Here is a 23814-nt window from a genome sequence, read left to right on the forward strand (position 1 = left end):
ATACTGCTGGAACAAATTGTTCAGTCCATGCCTGACAAAGCTACCTACGTGTTTAAGCCAAAGGTCATTAGAGAAGGGAAAGCAGCTACGTGCATTCTACGGCATCTGTCTGAAAAAGAACAGAGAGCACAAACAAAATGTGAAAAACTGAAGCAGAAGGTGCGCATGCTCTGATTTCAAAGCAATGTTAATTGAACTGTGTTCACAAAACATTTTTTGAATCTTCATTTAATAGAAGTTACATTGCTGAGATATTACATGTCAGACCCATGATCAACAAAGAAAGTTGACTTGGAATATCAATTCCTATGTCCTCTTGGAAAAGTGGAGTTGACAGAATAAGGATCAGACTGGCTTCACAAATTAAAGGTCACTTGGATAAATGGCAGCACTATGGCTAAGAAAAAGTTAAAAATAATTTCTGAATCTTTTAGTCAAATAACAAAACTGTACTGATTGTTTATACAATTTAGTATAAAACTGACTAGGAAGAACTTGAAGTATAAAAAATAAATAATTTGTAAGAAGAGGAGCTGCTTCACGTTTCTTCCCAACACAAAAACGTGATGATGAGTTCGATTTGAGCTCCTCACAAGCTCAAACAACAGTAGGCTCTCACTTTGGAAAAGCTCTGATGTATCCATGGCTTGACTGAAGCTTGTACATAATCTCACTACACTGTTGAGGCAAGTTAATGAAGAAATTAGAAATACCCCATAGCAACACTCTTTCAGAGTTCAGTCTCCTTAATACTATAATTTCAGAGTTCAGTCTCCTTAATACTATAATTGACATTAATTGGCTACTACTGGTTCAGTCAGCTCAGCTTTTTTCTCCAATACAGACATTGTGGCTTTTTCAAGCATTTCAGTTAAAGTACTCGAGGCAGCAGCTGGCTGTTTCTTGGAAGTGTATCCAGCAAGATGAGATGCAAGACCACGCTTAGGACGAGGTCGTTTTCCCTGTAGGATACAAGATGCAACATGTTAATTATAATAAAACATGTTAATTATAATAATAACAACATGACCTGATAAGGTGGATGCTTCCCCTTTATGGGAGAGACTGCAACTAAGGGACACCTTTTAAAAATAGGGGTCAAAAAGCCTACTCCTTCATATTTGTAGCTTCATACATTAGAACTAAATACATCAGACACGCTAGTACTTATTACAGAGCCCTGCAGGCCACATACAAAAGACAGGATAATTCATGTTAAATAAACCTTATTTCATCAGTGATTATTGAAATCCCCAGTACAGTAATAAATATAATGTAATTTTGCAACTCCAAGATCATTTTTATCACTTGTACACTTATTGTATCTCTGCTGTTTCATTTATCTTTTTGAATTTTTGGGTTTGGCATTCTTTTTCCTCCAACAGGTAATGGTTTTCAAAACGCAACATAGGAAAAGATGGAAATTGCATCTGGGACTAGCTTTTCATGGACAACTAAGCTTGCACATTTAGGATACAAAATATTAAAACATCAACCTTATTAACCATGGAAAATGTTAGAAATGCATATTAGTCAACAGCTAGGCAAGAAAGATGGGTTAACCTTGCAAACGGCCATCCGGACCTCAAAACGGTTGTGCTTGGACCTAATGGTACTCGTGGTCTCGAGGAAGCACAAATGTGCTGCGACTCCCATCTGACTGACCCCTGTCAGAGCGCACACCATCTCTGACAGAATTTCCGAAAACTCTTCGGGAGCCAAAGCTCCACAGCCCAAGCTGTAGTCCAGAAATGCCCTCTGTATCCTACTGCATTGCGCAGAGGGGTTTCCTGTATGGGCTGCTGCTGCACATCCTTGTCTTCGCCCGTTGCCTGGACATGCCTTGTGGCCGTCCGACAGTGGAGATCCATCTACAGATGAGTCTTCCACATTAACATCAGGGACCTGGGGTGGAGGGTGTTGCATGCAGCAGTCCCATATCATAGGCTTCATCGGTTCCCTAGATGCCTGCCCTTTTCCTGGCCCTGCAGAGTCTATGGACCATGCTCAGTTATTTAAAAAAACCTATTGTTACAGTTTTGTTTGCACCTCAGCCCCACCCTCCTGATTTACAGGCACCTGACACAGAGGGGGCGAGGAAGGAGGACCTCGTCGTGAACCTGCTCATGCGTCTGGCCAACCTCACTATAAACAGGTCCAGGCAATGGGTGACCAAGGGGGTCATCCAACCCCACTGTCTGCCCCGCTGCATTTGCGGCCAGATGTCCCTGGACAGGGTGCACACAAGTCCACTGGCATGTCTTCCGTGCCATGGTGACTGGGGTGCCTTACCTCAACATGTTTTGGTGTTTAAAGTTTCATTTGTGATTTTTTTTTTTTTTTTTTTTAAAGCAGTAGCCCTTTAATTTGTTCCTCAGTTGTTTGATTGAGCTTCCTTGGTTATTTAATTCGGCCCAAAATATTTGAAACCCGCATGGTCCACATTGGAACAAATGGCGTAGGTAGAAAGAGGGATACGGTCCTGAAGGCATATTTGGGAGAGCTAAGAGAGATTAAAAAGCAGGGAGTTAGAGCAAACAAATGCATGGCTGGAGAGATGGTGTAGGAGGGAAGGCTTTAGATTTCTGAGGCACTGGGCCCAGTTCTGGGGCAGGTGGGACCTGTACAAGACGGATGGATTAAACCTGAGCAGTATCAGGACCAAGATTTTTGCCAAATTTGGCAGGGTTCAAACTAGCTTGGCAGGGGAATGGGAACCAAAGACAGATTTCAGATAGGCGAGAAACAAAGCTAGAACTGGTAAGAACAAAAGTCGTGAAATTAGAATGCAGCGAAAACAAAGGCCAGCATCAAATAAGGTCAAAGTACAAAGAAAAATGTTTAAAAGGCAAAATTAAAGGCACTCTATTTGAATGCACACAGTATTCGCAACAAGGTAGATGAATTGACAGTACATATAGAATGAAAATAGTGTGATCTAATTGCCATTACAGAGACATGCTGCAGGGTGACCAGGGCTAGGAACTAAATGTGAAAAGTATTCAACATTTAGGGCGGATGGCAAAAAGGAAAAAGAGGTGGGTAACACGGTTGATAAAAAGGATTAGATCAGTATATTACTGTAGTGAGTTTCTTAGATCTGAAAATCAAGACATAGAATCAGTTTGGGTGGAGAAATTAAAGGAACTGAACGGTAATAAATTCCTGGACATGGACCTCTATCCCAGAATGTTAAAAAAGGTGGCTGCAGAGATAATGGTGGTCATATTCCAAAATTCTAAAAGATTCTGCAATGATTCCTGAAGGGTGGAAGGTAGCAAATGCAAGGGAGAGAGAAAACGGGGGACGACAGACCTATTAGTCTGACATCAGTAGTAGGGAAAATGCTAGAATCTATTTAAAGGATGTGATAAATGGACACAGAAAATAGCAGTAGGATTGGGAAGATTCGACATGGGTTTATGAAAAGGAAATCAAGTTTCACAAACCAGCTGCAGCATTTTTGAGGATCTAACGAGCAGAATAGATAAGAGGGATGAGTGGATGTCGTGTATTTGGATTTTCAAAAGGCTTTCAAGAAGGTCCCTCAAGAGTTTAGTAAATAAAATTAAAGAGCATAGAATGGAGTTAATATACTTGCATGAATTGAGAATTGATTACACACCAAAAACAGATTCAGAGTATTCATATCATTCTCAGAGGTTGGCAGGCTGTGACTAGTATGGTACCGCAGGGATCAGTTGTTGAACTATATCAACGTTTTGGATCTGGGAACCAAATGTGATATTTCAAAGTTTACTCATGACACAAAAAGTGGGAATCTGAGTTGTGAGGAGGATGCAAAGTAGTTTCAAAGGGATTTAGACAGGTTAAGTGAGTGGCCAAGAATATGGCAGGTGGAATGTAATGCGAGATAACGTGAGAAAATGTGACGTTATCCACTGGTAGGAAAAACAGAAATGCCAACTATTTTTTAAATGGAGAAAGATTAGGAAGTGTTTTTAAAAATATATATTTTTATTGGAATTTTGCAGATGTTAACATTGTTTACAAAAAGTGATCATGTGTAATTACATATGTATAGTTCCTTCCTCACCCTTCCCCCCCCCACTGTTGGTTAGCCCCATCCTCCCTCTCCTCTCTTCCCCCCCCCATACCCCCTTTTAGGTGTTCCCTTGGCATCTTGGTCTATTTTACATCTTGGTAGGGTTTTACTTATTTGCTTGTGCTGGCCTCAGCAGGGCCCTGTAACTGGTTCCATTAGTTTGCAGGTTCGAATGGACTTCTCGGGGGGTGGGGGCCTTCTTGGTGGCCCCCTATTTATTCCCCCCCCCCTTCCCTCTTCCTGTTCTTTAGTGTCTTCGTAGCCCCTATGCGCCCCCCCCCCCCCCTTGCTCTATTTGGGCGGCACAGGTGGATAGCACTGTGGCTTCACAGCACCAGGGTCCCAGCTTCGATTCCCCGCAGGGGCACTGTCTGTGCAGAGTCTGCACGTTCTCCCCGTGTCTGCGTGGGTTTCCTCCGGGTGCTCCGGTTTCCTCCTACAGTCCAACGACGTGGAGGTTAGGTGGATTGGACATGATAAATTGCCCTTAGTGACCAAAAAAGGTTAGATGGGATTATTGGGTTCCGGGGGATAAGGTGGAAGTGGGTCAGTGCAGTCTTGATGGGCCGAATGGCCTCCTTCTGCACTGTACGTTCTATGTTCTATTGACTGTTTTCTTCAAACAGGTCCTGGAATAAGTTGGTGAATGGCTTCCATGTCTTGTGGAAGCCCTCCTCCAATCCTCAGATGGTGAATTTGATTTTCCCCAGGTGGAGAAATTCCAAGAGGTCGGCCAGCCAGTCTGGAGCTTTGAGTGGTGCTGCTGGTCCCCAGCTGAGCAGGATTCTTCGACTTGTGATTAGGGAAGCAAAGGCAAGGGCATTGGACCCCTGCCCCATAAATTGTTCTGGCTGGTCTGATACCCCGAAGACTGCCACTTTTGGGCTTGGCTCCACTCCTGGCCATTGTTTCAAAGGCTGTCCAGAACCCGACAGGTCTGGGGCATGCCCAGAATATAGAGGACCCTGCAGTTCCCCTTCCCAGATTGCCCACGTCTAGTAGTTCCGCTAACAGAGTGTCTCAGAGTTTGTGCCTTGCAGAGTAAGTTCTTTACCTTTAGGTGTCACAGTTCATTCCCGTTGGATAGTTGTAGTTTTTCTATCACTCCCTCTTAAGTCACTAGTCTGTCCTCAGTATAGAAGTCACTAACAGTCAGCATCTCTTTCCCCCCCTCCCCATCCTGTCTCCACCTCTTAAAGGTGGCATCCAACATGGCTAGTACAAACCTATGGTTGCGACAAATGAGGGCCATAGTGCACATTTCGGGTATCCCGTACTGCGGTCTCATTTGATTCCAGGTTCGGAGTTTGGCTACGACCACTGGTCTTGAGCTTGGCTGCCATGGCGGGCTCGGAGGATCGTCCCAGTACAGGAACTCTCCTTCATCCTCACCCATTCAGTTTATGGTTTTTTCACCCATCCCCTCACTCTTTCTGCTGTGGCTGCCCAGTGGTAGTACTGTAGGGTTAGGAGGGCCAGACCCTTTCTTTGTAGGACCTTTTTGGGGGCCCTTGGGTTCTTCCTCTCCCACACAAACGCCATATTATTTTGTTGACTGAATTAAAGGCGGCCTATCGGTATGGATCAGAACAGGAAGAGGAACCTATGCAGCACGTTCATCTTGTTCGTCTGCACCCTTCTCGCTTGGGAGAGCGGGAGTCTGCCTCATCTCGGTAGGTCCTTTTTAACTTCCGCAGCCAGATTGGTCAGGTTCCACTTGTGGATCCGTGTCCAATCTGGATCCCCAGATAGTGGAATTTGCACTGGGCTTGCTTGAATGGTATTCCCTCCAGCTCTGCCCCTCCCGCTTTCGGGTTCACAGGGAAGACTTCACTCTTGCCCAAGTTGAGCTTGTAGCCAGAGAAGACGCCAGACTCTCTCAGTAGCTTCACAATTGCTTCCATGCTGTTTTGTGGGTCCGAGATATAGAGGAGCAGGTCATCTGCATAGTGAGACTCTGTGCTCTCTGTCTCCTCTTCGCATTCCCTTTCAATTTTATCGCCAACAGCTTGATTGCCAGGGCGAACAGGAGCAGGGACAGCGGGCATCCCTGCCTTGTGTCTCTGTGCAGCTGGAAGTATTCAGAGCTGGTGGTGGAGATTAGGAAATGTTGATGTCCAAAGGAAACAGGGTATTCTTGATCATGAGTCACTGAAAGCTAACATGCAGGTGCGGCAAGCAATTAGGAAGGCAAATTGTATGTTAGCCTTTATTGCAAGAGAATTTGAGTTCTGAAACAAAGATGTTTTACTGCAATTGGATAGAGCGTTGGTGAAGCTGACCAGGAATATTGCATCTAGTTTGGAGTTTACCATAGTTCAACAGTCTGATCCTTGGGATGGCAGGATTATCCTATAGGGAGAGTTGAGGAGACTGGGGCTGTATTCTTTAGAGTTTCGAAGAATGAGGTGATCTCATCAAAACAGACAAAATTCTTCCATGTCTCAACAAGGCAGATGCAGAAAGAATGCTTCTCCTGGCTGGGGGTAGGGGGTCTAGAATTAAACGTAAATGTTGCCACAGTCCCAGAGCACCATAGGCTGCTCTCCCTTTGAGAGTTGACTGGTGGTTATTTAACCTTAGGGACCTCAGGTGAGGGGCAAGGTTGAGAAGGCGGAGTCATGGTGAATAACCTCAGCGGTAGGGGAATTGAACAGCCTTTTCCGTTGCCCCACATCATGAACCAGCCATCCAGCCAACTGAGCTAGCTGACTGCCATGGTGAGTTTTCAATCCATGTCCCCAGGGCATTAGCTTGAGCCTCTATACTAATCCAGCGACAAAGCACCACAATCTACCTCCCCAGTCTCAAAATAAGGAGTAAGCCATTTAGGACTAAGATGAAGAGGATTCTCTTCACCAAGGGTGGTAAATCTTTGAAATTCTCCCTCCTCAGAGCTGTGGAAGCTCAGTCTTTTGAGATTTCAAGACAGCGATCTATAGATTTATTGATAGTAAAGACATCAAGGGAAAATAGGACTGAGATAGAAGATCAGCTAGGATCTAGCTGAATGGCTAAGCAGGCGCAAGAGAGAATGGCCTACTCCTGCTCCGATTTTCTATGTTTCTTTATCTATTTTGATGAAGGAATAATTTGAAACGTTAAAAACAAACAGTAGAGATGCTGGAAATCAATCAGGGCCCCTAGATGCCATATTCAGGGTATCGGACCAGCCTGGGCTGGAGGCGGGTGCAGATGTCTTAGCCTTCGCCTCGTTGATAGCCTGAAGAAAGATCCTGTTGGGGTGGAGGTCAGATTCTCCGCCCTGTGCCTCGGCGTGGAGGGGGGACCTGCCGGAATTTTTAACGCTCGAGAAGGTGAAGTTCGAGCTGAGGGGAAGGATGGAAGAGTTCTACAATTCATGGGCATTGTTTATCATGCCCTTTCAAGAATTGGATGCCATTGAACATTAGGTGGGGGGGGGGGGGGGGGATTGAGTTACTGGTGATTGGAGATTATGTATGGGATGACCGTGGATTCTCTTTTTCTTCTTGTTTTGTATTTGGGATGTAGGGAGGAGATTTGGGTTTGTAGGATAAAGTGGCTGTTGATCAGGGGATTGCTATTGTGGGCAGCACGGTAGCATAGTGGTTAGCACAATTGCTTCACAGCTCCAGGGTTCAATTCCCAGCTTGAGTCACTGTCGGTGCGGAGTCTGCACATTCTCCCCTTGTGTGCGTGGGTTTCCTCCGGGTGCTCCGGTTTCTCCCACAGTCCAAAGATGTGCAGGTTAGGTGGATTGGCCATGATAAATTGCCCTCGTGTTGGATGGGGTTACTGGGTTATGGGGATAGGGTGGAGGTGTGGGCTTGGGTAGGGTGCTCTTTCCAAGAGCTGGTGCAGACTCGATGGGCCAAATGGCCTTCTTCTGCACTGTAAATTCGATGATTTTTGTATTTGATATTGTTGGTTATCTGTTGTTGGGTGCATATTTGATGAAAATGTGGAAAATAAAAAATTTTTATGCTGGAAATTTTTAATAGTAATACCAAATGCAGGAAAGATTCTACAGATCATGCCATATCTGTGGAGCGAGAAATAAAGTTTGCATACTGGTTAATTACTTTTTACATGAAATGTTAATTCCGTTTCTCTCTCCACAGATGTACTCAATCTGTATACTTAAAATGTTAACTTGCCTTTCTGTTTTATTACTGTTGTATCCGCTGTATATTTCCAGAATTAGCAGCTTTAGTTTTGAATAACTATCCATGAAAAATAGACTTGCCAAGTATCCGACTTGTGCCACAATCGGATAATTTTGGAAAACTACATTTTAAACACACTTATTGTAGAAGTAAAACAAAAAGAACCAAATGCACTCAATAAAAGCAGTTGTCCTTAAACCAAGAATGTTTTGCCCACAGCACTTCTCGTTACTTTTTGGCATACAATATATTCACATTAAACACACAAATAAAAACAAAAACGTATTTCACGAGTTACCTTCAATTTCTGTTTTTTAGGATCATGAACAACGGAGTGCCGTTCCAAGCTTTGCTACAACACAAGTAAATGGTAATATTTTAAGTATCTTATAACATTAGTCTATTTAGTCTAAATTTTCAAAAGAATGATTTTGTCCATGAATCAATACATGCACAATGTATTCAGCTATACATTTATCCCAAAGAAGCATTCTGTGTCAGTCACTGTGTACTACATTCTGCAGATGTAGGGAACTGGATCTCTAAAATTCATAATTATTTTAAAATGTAATTACAATATAAACAATGTTCACAGTAAAGAAAGGTAGACTATGTGGAATTATGTGTAGTAGGTTTGGATGAAAAGGTTACTAGGAGCAAAATTAAGCTTACTTTCATGGAAAACTCTTTCCCGCAGCCAGGATGTTCACAAACAAAATTTCGTTGTCCCTCATGATATGATAGAATATGGCTATGCAGATTAAATGGGGTTGTGTAAGTTCTCTGACAGCCTTTTCTGGGACATCGGAAGACTTCCCTCTCTTGAGCGTGAGTTTTTAGGTGTGCTTGTAAAAAAGCTTTGCGCACAAATTTCTTATTGCACTGGTTGCAAACCAAGGTTTCTGAGCAAAATTCAAAAATATATTAGTAACAAAATTACATTGCAATCCTATTTAATACAAATGTTAATTACCACTTTAAAGCACTTCTCTCATTTTTTTGTAAATAGCTTACTGAATAGCTCTTCTAGAAAACTAAATTAAATCTACCAAGAACAAATAAAGTTAAGTTTTTATTTATTTATATCTATTCCACAACCAGACATCTGCAAGAGGGCATTTGATCAGGACAGGTGACAGTCCCACATTTGACATCTGTAACTACTGATATTCTGTTTCTTGAATCTTAAAATAATTTGATAATCTTCTCATCAGCAGCTTTTAAAAGCGTTTTAAAATCTCATAGTTTGTGGTAAATGCTTGGCTCAGTTACTTAAACCTGGAACTATTAAGAAAAGCAAAAGTCACAACATTATTGTTGCAGAGTTGAGGGTTTGTCAGGGCAAATGTGATCCAACTTTTTAAAGTAAAGCAAAATAAATACATTGGTTATGGATGCATTTTATTCAGTAAGTGGTCAAAATAAATTAGATATACTAATCAGCTAAAACCGAGGGGTAAATACAATATCTTAATGTTATATAAGACACTTGTCATATAATAGACACTTGTCTGGGCAGTTTCCTTAAAACTCCAAAACTCCAATGGTAATGTTAAAATTTTCCACCGGAAAATGTGTAAATTTCAGAAATGGCAAAAAGGATATGGACATGAGATAAGATTTAGATGAAAAACAGTTGAACTGGAATCCGAATGATGTGGTGCATTTCTGTCATCTATATTATTACGACTGCTAACGATTGTTATTCAATCTAAACAGTACTTCTAAAAACCTATTTCAAGCATATATTTTTTCATGTTACTTAAAATAATCCTCAATAATTAATTCCAACTGGTTTAACCCACAAGGCTAGACTTTTTTTGAACAAAGCAAAGAATGTCAGAGATATTCCAGTATCTTTTAGTTATAGAATCAATACAAGTTCACCATTATTTTTCTTGTCAAACAGAATGCATTGCACATCGTCAAGCGCATGGCAGAATTAAGCAATAAGTGTTTTTTTTCCCACTTATATCAACATTATTCAATTACTTTACTGCTGATTCTCATTTCTGTGGTTACCTCGGTGTTGCTCGTGTGTGTGGCAAAGCAACTCTGTCCAGGTTTTTCCAATAAATGAGCAGCATTCCACTTTGCATACATAACCTGCAGAGAAATGTGGCATGTTAATTATGGCATTTTAAATCTGTTCATTTCTGTACAGAACTGCCACTGGGGAATATAACAGAAGAGAAGAAAGATACAACTCAAGTCTGAAGGTTGCATGCCTGACGCCAAAAGCTGATTTTGTTTTCAAATCCAAGCCAATATTTCCATTAATACCTGCTGCCTGTGTGGGTAGAACAGATTTGGATTTACAATCAATATGTTCATTAATCATGGAGAAAGAGCATTTCCCTCTGTGTAAAGATACAAGCCAGAAATCCAAATAAAATGAGGCAATTAAATTATATGCCCAAAGCAATCAACTCTTGTTGAAGGACTCGTAATTTAAATGCTTTTGTTTGTCAGCATTTCAACATACTAGTTTAACACCTGTCAGTTGAGTAATGTGATCTTTAACAAGCCAAACTGATGGTATTTAACTAGCCAGTATAGCAATATGGTATGCAAAGTTCTGAAAAATGGGAGACACTTTTTCTGATGCACTTCTCAAATTTTCAAAGCACGGCAATGAAAGAAAACCTGTTAAATGTTTGGATTCTCTTCTAATCGTAGCCCAGATTATTTAAGTTCTTGCATTTTAGGGCATTGAAGGAAAAGCCCCAACTCTCAATTATTTAATTTTTAGGTAACATACTTGGGAAAAGAGCCTTCCCAGGATATCAATCCAGTCTCTGAAAAAGCATGTTGGCAAATAAGTCAGCATTCTTCTACCCAATAAATAAAATGAAAACACTTTAAAAATCCCAACTCTTAAGGACTACAAAGAACAAAGAAAAGTACAGCACTGGAACAGTCCCTTCGGCTCTCCAAGCCTGCATTGACCATGCTGCCCATTGAACCTAAAATCTCCTACACATCCGGGGTTCATATCCCTCTATTCCCATCCTATTCATGCATATGTCAAGAAACCCCTTAAACATCACTATCATACCTGCTTCCACAGACTCCTCTGGCAGAGAGTTCCAGGCACCAACTACCCTCTAAAAACTTCACTCGCACATCTCTAAACTTGTACTTTAAACCTATGCCCCCTAGTAATTGACTCTCCCACCCTGGGGAAAAAGGTTCTGACTATCTACTCTGTCTAACTCTATACCCTCATAATTTTGTAGACTTTTATCAGGTCACCCCTCAACTTCCGTCATTCCAGTGAGAACAAACCGAGTTTATCCAACGTCTCCTCATAGCTAATACCCTCCATACCAGGCAACATCCTGGTAAACATCTTCTGTACCCTCTCCAAAGCCTCAAATCCTTCTGGTAGTGTGGCAACCAGAATTGAACGCTGTATTCCAGATGTGGCCTAACTAAGGTTCTATACAGCTGCAGCATCACTTGCCAATTTTTATACTCAAAGCCCCGGCCAATGAAGGCAAGCATGCCATATGCCTTCTTAACTACCTTCTCCACCTGCGTTGCCACTTTCAGTGACCTATGGACCTGTACACCCAAGTCTCCAACCAATCTATATTCCTCTATATCCTCTGATAATCCTCAACACTATCCGCAATTCCACCAACCTTTCCGTCATCCGCAAACTTACTAATCAAACCAGTTACAAACAGCAACGGTCCCAGTATTGATCCCTGTGGAACACTACCATTCACAACCCTGCATTCAGGAAAAACACCCATCCACTGCTACACTCTATCTTCTATGTCCGAGCCACGAGCCAGTTCTGTATCCATCTTCCCAGCTCACATCTGATCCCGTGTGAGTTCACCTTCTGTACCAGTCTGCTATGAGGGACCTTGCAAGAAGTCTTACAACACCAGGTTAAAGTCCAACAGGTTTATTTGGAATCGCCAGCTTTCGGAGCGCAGCTCCTTCATCAAGTGAGTCATCACTCCCCTGATGAACGAACTGCGCTCCGAAAACTAGTGATTCTAAATAAACCTGTTGGACTTTAACCTGGTGTTGCAAGATGTCTTACTGTGCCAACCCTAGTCCAACATCGGCACCTCCACATCATGAGGGACCTTGTCAAAGGCCTTACTGAAGAGCATGTAGACAACATCCTCTGCCCTACCTTCAATCATCTTTGTCACTTCCTCACAAAACTCAATCAAGTTAGTGAGATACGGGGACTTCCGATCACGGCGGGCGGGAGGCGCCCGCGCAACGGAGGGCTCCCGTTCGGAACGGCATTTTTGGGGCTTTAAGCCCGGTCCCAGCGGCTACGGAGGCGTCAAAGGCACGGAGAAGGCGCAGAGGCGGCACAACAGAAGAAGATGTCACGGGTCACGGCCGTTAAGAAAGCAGCTGAGGGCCCGTAGTGGAGAGGCCACCACGGGGTCACCAGGGAAAAAGGAGGCTGGAGCACCAGGGGAGGCCACATTGCTCAAGGCTGAAGAAATAACCACGGTGATGGCGGCAGAATTCGAAAGGCAGTTTTCAAAGCACTTGGAGGCGATGAGGAAGGGGACGAGGGAGGTTTTGAGTGTGCAGGTGGAGGAGGTGATCTCCCCGGTGACGACGGCGGTGGCGATAGTGGTGGCGGAGGTGCGGGCGCAAGGGGAGGCGCTGAAGGAAGTGGAGGAGACGGTGTTGCAGCACGGTCTCAACTTACCTCGATGGGGAAGGAGATGCGGAAGGTGATGGAGGTGAACAAGGATCTGCCAGGAAAATTGGAAGACCTGGAAAACAGATCCAGGCGACAGAATTTGAGGATTGTGGGGCTGCCCGAAGGAGTTGAAGGGCCGAGGTCGGCGGAGTATTTTGCCGCTATGCTGGCGAAGCTATTGGGGCAGGGGGAGGATCCCTCCCGATATGAACTGGATCGGGCACATCGGTCGTGGAGGCCTGTACCAAAGGCGGGTGAGCCGCCAAGAGTAGTGACTTTGTGCTTCCGTAGGTACAGTGTGAAGGAGAAGGTCCTGTGCTGGGCCAAGGAGAAGCAGATGGTGCAGTGGGCTGGAGCTGGTATACGTGTATACCAGGACTTTTACGGTGGAGCTGGCGAGGAGGCGGGCTGCTTTCAACCGGGTGAAGAGGGCACTGTACATTAGCAAGGTGAAGTGCGGCATTGTATATCCAGCGAAGCTGAGGGTGATTTATAAGCTCAAGGACTTTTATTTTGGAACAGCGGAGTTTGCGAAGGCAGAAGGACTGGCAGAACTGAGAAATTGAGAATGTAACCGATGTAACCTCAGGACTGTATTTTCTTTTTTGTTTCACTGGGTGCGGGTGTACGGGCTAAAGGAGCCACTGTTGTGTATATTTGGACAAGGGAAGTGATGGGACTTGCACTGGAAGTGAGGGCTCTTTGGGGTGTAGGTGGATATGCAGGGTGTGTGTGCTAAAAGGGGATTGCTGGGTTTTCCTAGGGCCGGGCAAGAGGGAAAGGGACCCGGGCGAGGTTGGGGGGAGGAGTTTTACAAGAGGCAGTGGGCGGGAGGAGTTGGAGGGGAGGGAGGGGGAGTTTACAACTCTTGGGTATCACGTACGGTACTCTTTCAGAGGTTGGACGGTGTGTGTGTGTGTGTGGGGGTGGACTCGAGGGTGACCATGGGCGGTCCCGGACTCCTTTTTCTTTCCTTTGTTTTTTGTTTCCACCGTGGGAGGGTTTGTTTTATTGGATGCATATCTTGACAGGTGGGCCGTTGTTTGGGGTGGTGGGAGGATGGGATCGTTGTTATTGTTAAGGGGATTGATTTTGTATTTGTTACCGTTTACTGTTTGTGGGTGGCGTGTGAATTTTGGAGGAAAATGTGAAAATGGAGAATAAAAACATTTTTTTTTTTTTTAAAAGTTAGTGAGATACAACCTCCCCTTCACAAAACCATGCTGCTAATAAGTTTGCTTCAAATGGGAGTAAATCCTGTCTTGAAGAATCCTTTCCAATAATTTCCCTACCACTGACCTAAGGCTCACCGCCCTGTAATGTCCTGGATTATGCTTGCTAGCCTTCTTAAACAAAGGATTAATATTAGCTATTCTCCAGTCCTCTGGGGATACAATGATTTCTGTAAAGGCCCCAACAATTTCCTCCCTTGCCTCCCTCAGTATTCTGGGGTAGATCCCACCAGGCCCTGGGAACTTATCTACCTTAATGTTTTTCAAGTCACCTAACGTCTCCTTTTTGATCTCAATGTGACCCAGACTATCTATACACCCATCCCCAGACTCATCATCCACCAAGTCCTTCAGATATCATTCAGTATCCCGCCCATTTCCTCTTTCCATGCATAGATTCCCTCCCCTGTCCTTGAGTGGGCCAACCCTTTCCCTGACTACACTCTTGCTCTTTACATACATGTAAAACTATTTAATATTCTTTTCTTTTCCTGGATTTCTTTTAAAACAGTGGTTCAGTAGTCATTCCAAGTTTTCTTTCCCTTCCAGGAATTTAAAACTGATTTAAAATGCCAGGATCAAAGTTATTTATCCAGCTTGCGAAGATTGGCCCAGGGATTATTTCCCTTTTCACTTTTTATTGGATATTTTGTACTTTCTAACCATCTATTCTGATTTGTGAGGTAGTTATGGTAATGCTAAACGAAGAGTACTTTTTATATCCTAAACCACTGTTACTGAAATGTCCTGGACTATTGAAAACTACAAAGTAACAATAACTGGTCACACAGCATTCCTCCAGGTTGGAATTAATACATTTTTAACTTTGTATTAGAATGAGATTGCATCAGGACGATTCTCCAGCTCCCTAGGACATTCAGCGAAAGTCTCCGACAACTCACCTGAATAGTACCTCCCTCTCTCTCCCCCCCCCCCCCCCCCCCGACATGTCCCTCCAGGACACACTACACCCCTCCCCTGATCAGACCCGACTAACCACACCATCCGACTTCCGCACCTCACCAGCCACTGACCCGACTACCCCTCCTGATCAAACCACCTCCTGCACTCATTATTATTTTGCAGAAAATCAGGGGCATTAAAACAAAACTTTTCAAATAGGGCGGCTCGGTGGCTAGCACTGCTGCCTCACAGCATTAGGGACCTGGGTTCAATTCCGGCCTTGGTGACTGTGGAGTTTGCACATTCTTCCCGTGTCAGTTTCATCTGGGTTCCTCCTACAATCCAAAGATGTGCAGGTTAGGTGGATTGACTAATAAAATTGTCCTTTACTGTCCATGGATGTACAGGTTAGGTGGGGTTCTGGGAATAGGGCGCTCTTTTAGAGGGTCGGTGCCGACTCGATGGGCCAAATGGCCACCTACTGTAGAGAATCTATTCTATGAACCCTTTTGTTACATCCACCTTTATTTGCAAATATGGGAGCCGCTTTTTAAACAGCAACAATCCTACACATTATTTGAAGAGGTAGGTGGCAAGTAGAGTAAAACAAAGAACTACTGGTGAAAGGTACTAAAAACAACATTGTTGCAACCATTTATTTTGTCGCATTGTATACCTGTACCATAAAGGCTCTAGCAAAGGCAATTCCTGACTTAGAACAACTAACAGAATTAAACCCTACAGCAGTTTTAGTCATACACAGTAATCAACAGGTTAGAAACACTTCAGCAGACTGGTCAGCCCCATTTACTTAAAAACAGGTTTTACATTGACAAAAGTAACAGAATATTAGGAATAGTTGAGTGTTCCATTCTCCTCATGCAATATCTATTTGAAGAAAGATTGACAAGTAGGACACACCTGCATGAATCTTTTCATGACGTTTCAACTTGCTTGGTAGACAGAAACCTTTGTCACAGCCCTCATAATTGCATCTAATATAAAATTGAGATGCAATTAAATAACTTTAATATTTTCCCATGATAAAAAGTGTGATTAAAGCAGAGTATGATACCTACTTGAATGGTGGCACTTTTGTGTGTTCATACTGATGCACTTTGAGTTGCTGATGCTTCTTAAATGATCTACCACATCCTTCAAAATCACACTACATGGCAAAATACAAAATTTGTCAATAGTCAAGTATCAAATTTAACATAAACCAGTATGTTCTTAAGTTTTGTATTTTTAAAAATTAATTTACGAGATGTGGGTGTCGCTGGTTAGGCCAGCATTTATTGCCCATCCCTACTTCCCCTTCAGAAAGTGGTGGTGAACTGCTGCAGTCCTGGAGGTGTAGGTACACCCGCTGTGCTGTTAGGGAGGGAGTTCCGGGATGCTTCCCCAGCGAACGGCGATATATTTCCAAGTCAGGGTGGTGAGTGACTTGGAGGGGAACCTCCAGGTGGTGGGGACCAACCATGACAGCACTGAAATAGTCAAGTGTATAGATATGGGGATAGATGAGGGTGTCAACAGCAGATGATCTTAGGCAAGGGCAGAGATGAGCAATGTTAGCAGCTGTAAATAGGCAGACTTGGGGATAATGCAAATGTTTTTGGAATCTCAAAATCAATCAACAAGGTGGTACTTGTTGCAAACAGTTGAGTTCAGTCTCAGTGACCAGGAAGAGGGATGGAGTCGGTGGTTAGAGAACAGCGTGGAGCAGGAATTCAACAACATTACCAAATCACCCACCATCAACTTCATGTGGTCATCACTAACTAGAAAAATGACTGGACCAGTCAGAAAAATACTGTGACTACAAGAGCAGATCACAGGCTGGGAATTCTGCAATGGCTCCTCATCTCTGAACTCCCCAAACCCTTTGCACTATTCTAAGACCCAAGTTAGAAGCATGGTGGGATATACTCTTTTCACGTGCAGCTCCAACAATACTTAAGAAGATTTACATCATCCAGGACAAAGCAACCCATCTGCCACTTTAAACACTTACTCCCTCACCACCACTATAGCTGCAGTGTGTACCATCTACAAGATGCACTACCGTAAAGCTTCTTCGACAGCAATCTCAAATCCCGAATCTCTACTGTCTAGAAGGACAAGAGCAGCAGGCAGATAGGAAGACCGCCTGCAGGTTCTCTTCCAGTTTCACACCATCCTGACTTGGAAATATATCACTGTTCCATCATAGTCGCTGGGTCAAAATCACCTCTTCCTAACAGCATTGCAGGAGTACCTTCACTACAAGGGTTGAGCAGTTGAAGTGTGCTCACTACAAATTATTCATGATCAATTAAGGATGGGCAATAAATGCTGGTCCTGCCAAATGACATCATTATTCCATGAATAAAAAAAGATGGAAGATTAAATACGAAATAAAGCTTCTCTGCATTGTCATGCTTCCTTGAGATATGTTTCTTCAAATTGTCCTTTGTCGTGAAAGTTTTATTGCATCTTTCATCTGTACATCTGCAAGGCATAAAGTTAAAGAACAATCTATTTGCGATGCTTCAAAGTGCAAACAAAACTAAAAGAAATCTAGAAGTGAATTCATTTTGTGGTGCTTTCCTGATTGAGAAAGGGACATTTTTCCAGCAGTATCTGAAGCAAGCTCTGTTCAGCATGGGTTAGAGACCAATGTGTCTGATCAGCTTTAGCTTGAGCCTTAGTTAACCACACCTTATTCATTCATCTTATACTAAACCTTGTTCGCTTAGTTCGCCATTGTTTCTGTCTCCAAATCTCCCAATACATTGATTTTGAGATCTTGGAGTGAAACGCACTTCATAGACTTGTCTACCCTATTTTTGCACTCTCTCCAAGCTTCATCTTCTACCTTACACGTTCTGACTTGGACTCTGATTCATTGTGCATACCATTCTTTCTGCTGCAAAACCTTTAGCCAACGTGGTCCTGTAGAGATTCTCTTCCAAAATCATTCACTGAGCTCCCCACATTCAAGACTTTCAAAACTCTCTCTTCAGTCATCTCTTAACTCCTCTTGCTCAGTGTAAATTTTCTCAAAGCACTGCCCCAATAAGATGCTTAAATCACAAAGTGATGAAACAATCCTCTCCACAGCCATGAGGGATTGTTGTGTCAGTGTTTACGTTCTAGGGCATGATTTTCTAGAAATAGGATCTTAAGAAATTTGATTTCCTCTTTCTCTCTTTGTAACAATGATTCATTGAAACTCCAGAAATAAATGAAAGAATAAAACATCATTGAAACCAAGTGCAATCTTAATTTTGCAGCATGGAGGAATGAAATATTCATTTCAATTTATATTTATTCATTTCCCTTGAGAAACTGGTAAATGAACAAAAGATCATGACAACTGAAGTGACACGCTTCACTGGAAAGAAAATCCATTCTTCAGCATGGCTTTTCACTAGTTGAATGAAGAGGAGGTTTTTTTTTTAGGTGATTATGGACAAGGGTGGATGAGGAGTGTCAATATGTCACCTATATGGACTTTCAAAAGGCATCTAATAAGTTTTTGGACAAGCAATTCAGACAACCATGTAACATGGATTAGGAATTGGTTGGGATGTAGGAGAAATAACTTTTCATCATATATAATCAATGCCTTGGAGGATGAAACTGTATTTTTTAAGAATTTTTTTAATTCTCCCTTTCCATATTTTCTTCAAAATTTACACCCACTAACAATCAACTGTAACAAATACAATGTCAATCCCCTGATCAATAACAATCCCATCTTCCCAACAACCCACATGTCAACACAAATATCAAATTAAAAAAAGAAATCGGGAATCAATCAACCATAGCCACCATCAACATACACAGTTCGAACTCCCCCCCCCCCCCCCCCCCAACCCCCAAACAAATGCTCTATGTCATCCAGTTCTTAAAAGTGCATGAATTGTAGAACCCCTCCATCCTCCCCCTCAGTTCAAACTTCACCTTCTCAAGAGTTAAGAATTCCAGCAGGTCCCCGCGCCACGCCAGGGCACAGGGTGGAGAGGTTGACCTCCACCCCAACAGGATCCGCCTTTGGGATATCAACGAGGTGAAGGCTACAACATCTGCCTCTGCACCTGCTTCTAACCCCAGCTGATCAGACACCCCGAATATGGCCTCCAGAGGGCCCGGGTCAAGTTTCACGTACACCACTTTAGAGATTACCCTAAAAACCTCCTTCCAGTAATCCTCCAGTTTTGGACAGAACCCAAACGTATGAACATGGTTTGCGGGGGGTCCCCCCGCAACGTTCACACACATCTTCTACCCCCTCAAAGAGCCGGCTCATCCTTGCCTTTGTGAGGTATGCTCTATATACCAACTTCAGCTGCATCAGCTCAACCTCGCGCACGAGGTGAAGGTAGTCACTCTCCGGAGCACCTCACACCAGACCCCCACCTCTATAACCTCTCCCAACTCTTCCTTCCACTTTGCTTTGATCCCTTCCAGCGGTGCCTTCTCCTCTTCCAAAGTAACCCCGTAAACAGTCGACACTACCCCCTTCTCCAGTCCCCCTGTAGTCAGCAACTCCTCCAGCAACGTGGAGGCCAGCTCCACTGGCAAGCTCTGTATCTCATTCTTGGCAAAATCTCGAACATGAATGTATCTAAACATTTTCCCCTGCTCCAGCCCATACTTCACTCCCAGCTCCTTGAATCCTGCAAACCGACCCCCTAGAAACAAATCCTTTAATGCCCTAATTCCTTTCTCCTCCCATCTCCAAAAATTCCCATCCCACTTCCCTGGCTCAAATCTATGATTCCCCCGAATCAGCATTTCCCTTGACCCCAACCTGAACTGCTGGCAAAACTGCTTCCAAATTCTCAACGATGCTATTACTACCGAACTCCCCGGGTATTTCCCCAGGGCCATCGGGAGTGGCGCTGTTGCTGGTGCCTTCAATCCTGCCCCCTACACAAACTCTCCTCCATTCTGACCCACTGGGAATCCACCCCTCTGACCCAGCTCCGCACCTTCTCCACATTCGCCGCCCAGTAATAATACATCAGGTTCGGAAGACCCAAACCCCCTGCCTGCCTTCCCCTCTGTAGCAGCACCTTTCTAGCTCTAGCCACCTTCCCTCCCCATATGAATGAGGTAATCATTCCTTCAATCTCTCTAAAATATGCCTTTGGCAGGAAGATCGACAGGCATTGAAAAATAAACAAAAATCGCGGCAACATATTCATTTTAATCACCTGTACCCGACCCGGGAGGATGAAATTGTATATCTACATTTGCAGATGACACAAAGTTAGGAAGGCATAGTAAGTTGTATTGGTGACAAAATTACAAAGGTACGTAGCCAGACTAACTGTTTGAAAAATTGTGGCAGAGGAGTGCAATGTTAGGAAGTGGCTAGTCATCCACTTTTAATCCAAGACAAATCAAAACATTTCCCTTGTGGTGACAGACTAGGAACTATGGAGAAGCAAATGGATTTAAATGTCCCAAGTATTCAAAATCGCTAAAAGCTGACAAATAAAAATAAATCAAAAAGGCTAAAAGGATGCTAACTTCATCTAAAGAAGACTGGAATACAAAAGTTAGAAAGTGCTGCTTCAATTGTATAAGGCCTTCATCAAATCCCACTTGGAGTGTTGACATCAGTTTTGGGCACCACACCTCAGGTAAGATATACTGACCTTTTAGAACTCACAGTGCAGATTCACCTGAATGATAATCAGACTTAAAGCATTAAATTGTGAAAACAGTTTGCAATCTGGCTTGCATCCTATTGAGTTTAGAAGCCTGATCTATACAGAATGTTCAAAATTATAAAATAATTCAATAGCTCAGCCATGGAGAAATTTTTCCTTCATGGGGTAATCTAGAATATGGGAGGCACGCAGCTATAATTTGAGCCAGCCCATTTAAAATGTAAAATAAGGACGTTTTCCCCACCCCATACACAAATAAAAAGGTAATAGAAATGTGAAATCCCCTCTGCCAAGTGGCTGTGGATACTGGGCCATTAGAAATTTTCAAGACCGAGACTGATAGACTTTCAATAGGTGAAGGTATCAAGGGATACAGAGAAAAGACAGGCAAAGTGTTACGGTAAAGATCTTATAGAACAAGATAGAGGAGCTGAATTACTATCAGGTGTAATGCAACCACCGCCACAAGTTACACTTAATAATATTTAAATGTAATCTTCTATTTCTCATTTAATTGAAATGTCAGAATACAGTATTTACATCAGTTTCTGGCATATTGCCAATGGGAAAAAATTAAAGATATTGAAGAAGGAACTAAAAAGATTGGCGAGAAACATGGATTAGTTATTTGAAATGGACTGTTCAAAGCTTTACAGTGGGAAAATTGGCCATATCTGAAAAGTCATTAAGCAGAATGTCTTGGAGGCTGAAGACAGTTTGTGCGACTTTGAATATCTGTGAGAGCTGCTACTAACATCAGATGTTGTAGTATGAGCTCGTATTAAATATTAGAAACGTGTTTTGTACCAGCAAGAATGATATAAACCAGCCATTGCAGCTAGTTCGGAGTGACAGTCCAAAAGAACACCACGCAAGATGTTGATGAATTACTAACCACTTAGGCTCTTGAAGAACTGGCCAATCTGAGTTCCATGTTGTGCCACTAAAACAGGGGTGGGCAAACTTTTCCGTACAAGGGCCACATTCAGAAATTCACAATTTTAAAGGGCCGCATAGTATATTAATTAATAGTCCCGGTTGTAATCAATTAGCGTGCGGCATATACCTCAGCGCTTCCCCCGGCGGCATCCTGCATTTAGCCCTCTTTTTCTCTACTTTTCAAAAATGGCGCTTCACCCGGTTATGATTCTGGGCGCCTCATATAAAACATAGAACAGTACAGCACAGAACAGGCCCTTCGGCCCTCGATGTTGTGCCGAGCAATGATCACCCTACTCAAGTCAACGTATCCACCCTATACTAGTAACCAAACAGCCCCCCCCCCTTATAAAATTTTTTTTTTAAATTTCAAAAAGAATACAATTTTTTTATGACTTGATCTTGGTGGGCTGCATAAAGACCTTTGGCGGGCCGCATGCGGCCCGCGGCCCGTAGTTTGCCCACCCCTGCACTAAAACATTCCTATTAATCTCCTCTGTAAAACTTGTATTTTATTAGCAATAAAACCAAAAGTTAGAAAAGTAATAAACTTTGGTTGATTCTTACCTGTAATTACCCTAAGAACCAAGAGGATATGAAAACAAAGAGCTTACACTGAAGTTAAGAATGTATGGTGTACACTGACCTGAATGGCTTTTCTCCTCTATGAGTCAGGATGTGTCTTGCAAGGTGACCTTTTCTGGAGAAACCTTTACCACATCCCTCGTATTCACAAGAAAATGGTTTCTGGCGGGGGTCAGGGGGTAAAAAGCATGAAATCAAGTTATTCTTGTGGAAAGCATTCAGTAGAAAAGCATTAGTGAGCCCGACCAGTGCCAGTTGTTACTATCGAATAGGTTCTGACAACAGATGTTAAAATTCACAGTAGTTTAAGGTAATAAGGTGAACAGGTGTTGGGTAATTATGCTCAAATGTGTATATTCAGAACAGTCAGTCAGATTAGTGAACCCTGAACTGCCAGGGCACCCAGCCACGGACCGTGCCAGGGTGCCCAGCCACAGACCGTGCCAGGGTGCCCAGCCACAGACCGTGCCAGGGTGCCCAGCCACAGACCGTGCCAGGGTGCCCAGCCACAGACCGTGCCAGGGTGCCCAGCCACAGACCGTGCCAGGGTGCCCAGCCACAGACCGTGCCAGGGTGCCCAGCCACAGACCGTGCCAGGGTGCCCAGCCACAGACCGTGCCAGGGTGCCCAGCCCAGGACTGTGCCTGGCTGCCCAGACCATGCCAGGATGCCCAGCCATGGACCATGCCCTGGTGTCTAAACCATGCCAGGATGCCCAGACCATGGCAGGGTGGCCAGCCCAAGACTGTTCCCAGCTGCCCAGACCATGCCAGGGTGCCCAGCCACGCCGCTCTTACCTCCCCCGTGTGCCTGCACAGGTGAGCCAGCAGCCGCCAGTTTTTGGAGAAAGTAGCTCCGCAGCCGAAAGAACAAATGAAGAGATTCCCCGAGAGTCTGCGCGGCGCCTTGACAGGAATCGGCCGATCCTCTGCTGTGATTGTGGTCGCCGTTACTCCGTCCTCCCCTCCAACCGCTCCCTCCTGCCTTCTCTCCTCCCCTCCGGCCGCTCCCTCCTGCCCTCCGGCCGCTCCCTCCTGCCCTCTCTCCTCCCCTCCAGCTACTCCCTCCTCTCTCCCTCTGTCCATCTATCACTCAGTGCGCAGGCTCAGGGTTTCTTCTATTTGCAGTGAGATGGGGATGTTGGTCCTGTTATTAAATGTGAAACATCACGGTACAATGGGGGAAATGTGGTCAGTTACTTCAGCTACAATTAAAACATGAAACAAAAGGTAAACTATGGAAGCAGGTGTCAGGTCAGAGTTGCGGCTTTGTAAAAACTATTTGCCGAGCGCACAAATCCCCCCCACACTTATTTGGACTAGTCCTTTTACGTCATGTCGCTGCGACCTCGCTGAGGGGAACCGCAGCACGTGGTTTGAGTGGCTCACGTGACGCTGAGCCATATGCAGGCGAGCACTGGGCATGAAGTTCTCCAGGGTTCCATTCAGCAGTCTCCTGGAGATTGAGCTTTGATTTGTGCAGACTCGAGTGGCAGACCTTAATTCCAGATCATAAAAACTTGCATTAAAGCATTTCTTGTTCTCTCTCTACTTTTGGCAATTATTTTATATCTGCGTTCTCT

At 43.8% G+C, this 23814-nt stretch overlaps 1 protein-coding gene across 1 annotated transcript; it reads right to left on the bottom strand.

Annotated features, from left to right (window-relative positions):
• Positions 1-212: 212 nt before the first annotated feature.
• On the bottom strand, positions 213-23317 carry gtf3ab (general transcription factor IIIA, b). Its single transcript, XM_038817937.1, has 9 exons — positions 23030-23317; positions 22294-22394; positions 17436-17532; positions 16119-16207; positions 15961-16034; positions 10237-10320; positions 8887-9116; positions 8513-8566; positions 213-962 (listed from the first exon to the last, which is right to left on the bottom strand). Exons 1-9 carry the CDS (start codon positions 23315-23317, stop codon positions 795-797), a joined length of 1185 nt encoding a protein of 394 aa, XP_038673865.1. The 3' UTR covers positions 213-794.
• Between the last annotated feature and the right edge of the window lie 497 nt (positions 23318-23814).

This window comes from Scyliorhinus canicula, chromosome 14 (assembly GCF_902713615.1).
Source record: "Scyliorhinus canicula chromosome 14, sScyCan1.1, whole genome shotgun sequence".
Taxonomy (NCBI): domain Eukaryota; kingdom Metazoa; phylum Chordata; class Chondrichthyes; order Carcharhiniformes; family Scyliorhinidae; genus Scyliorhinus; species Scyliorhinus canicula.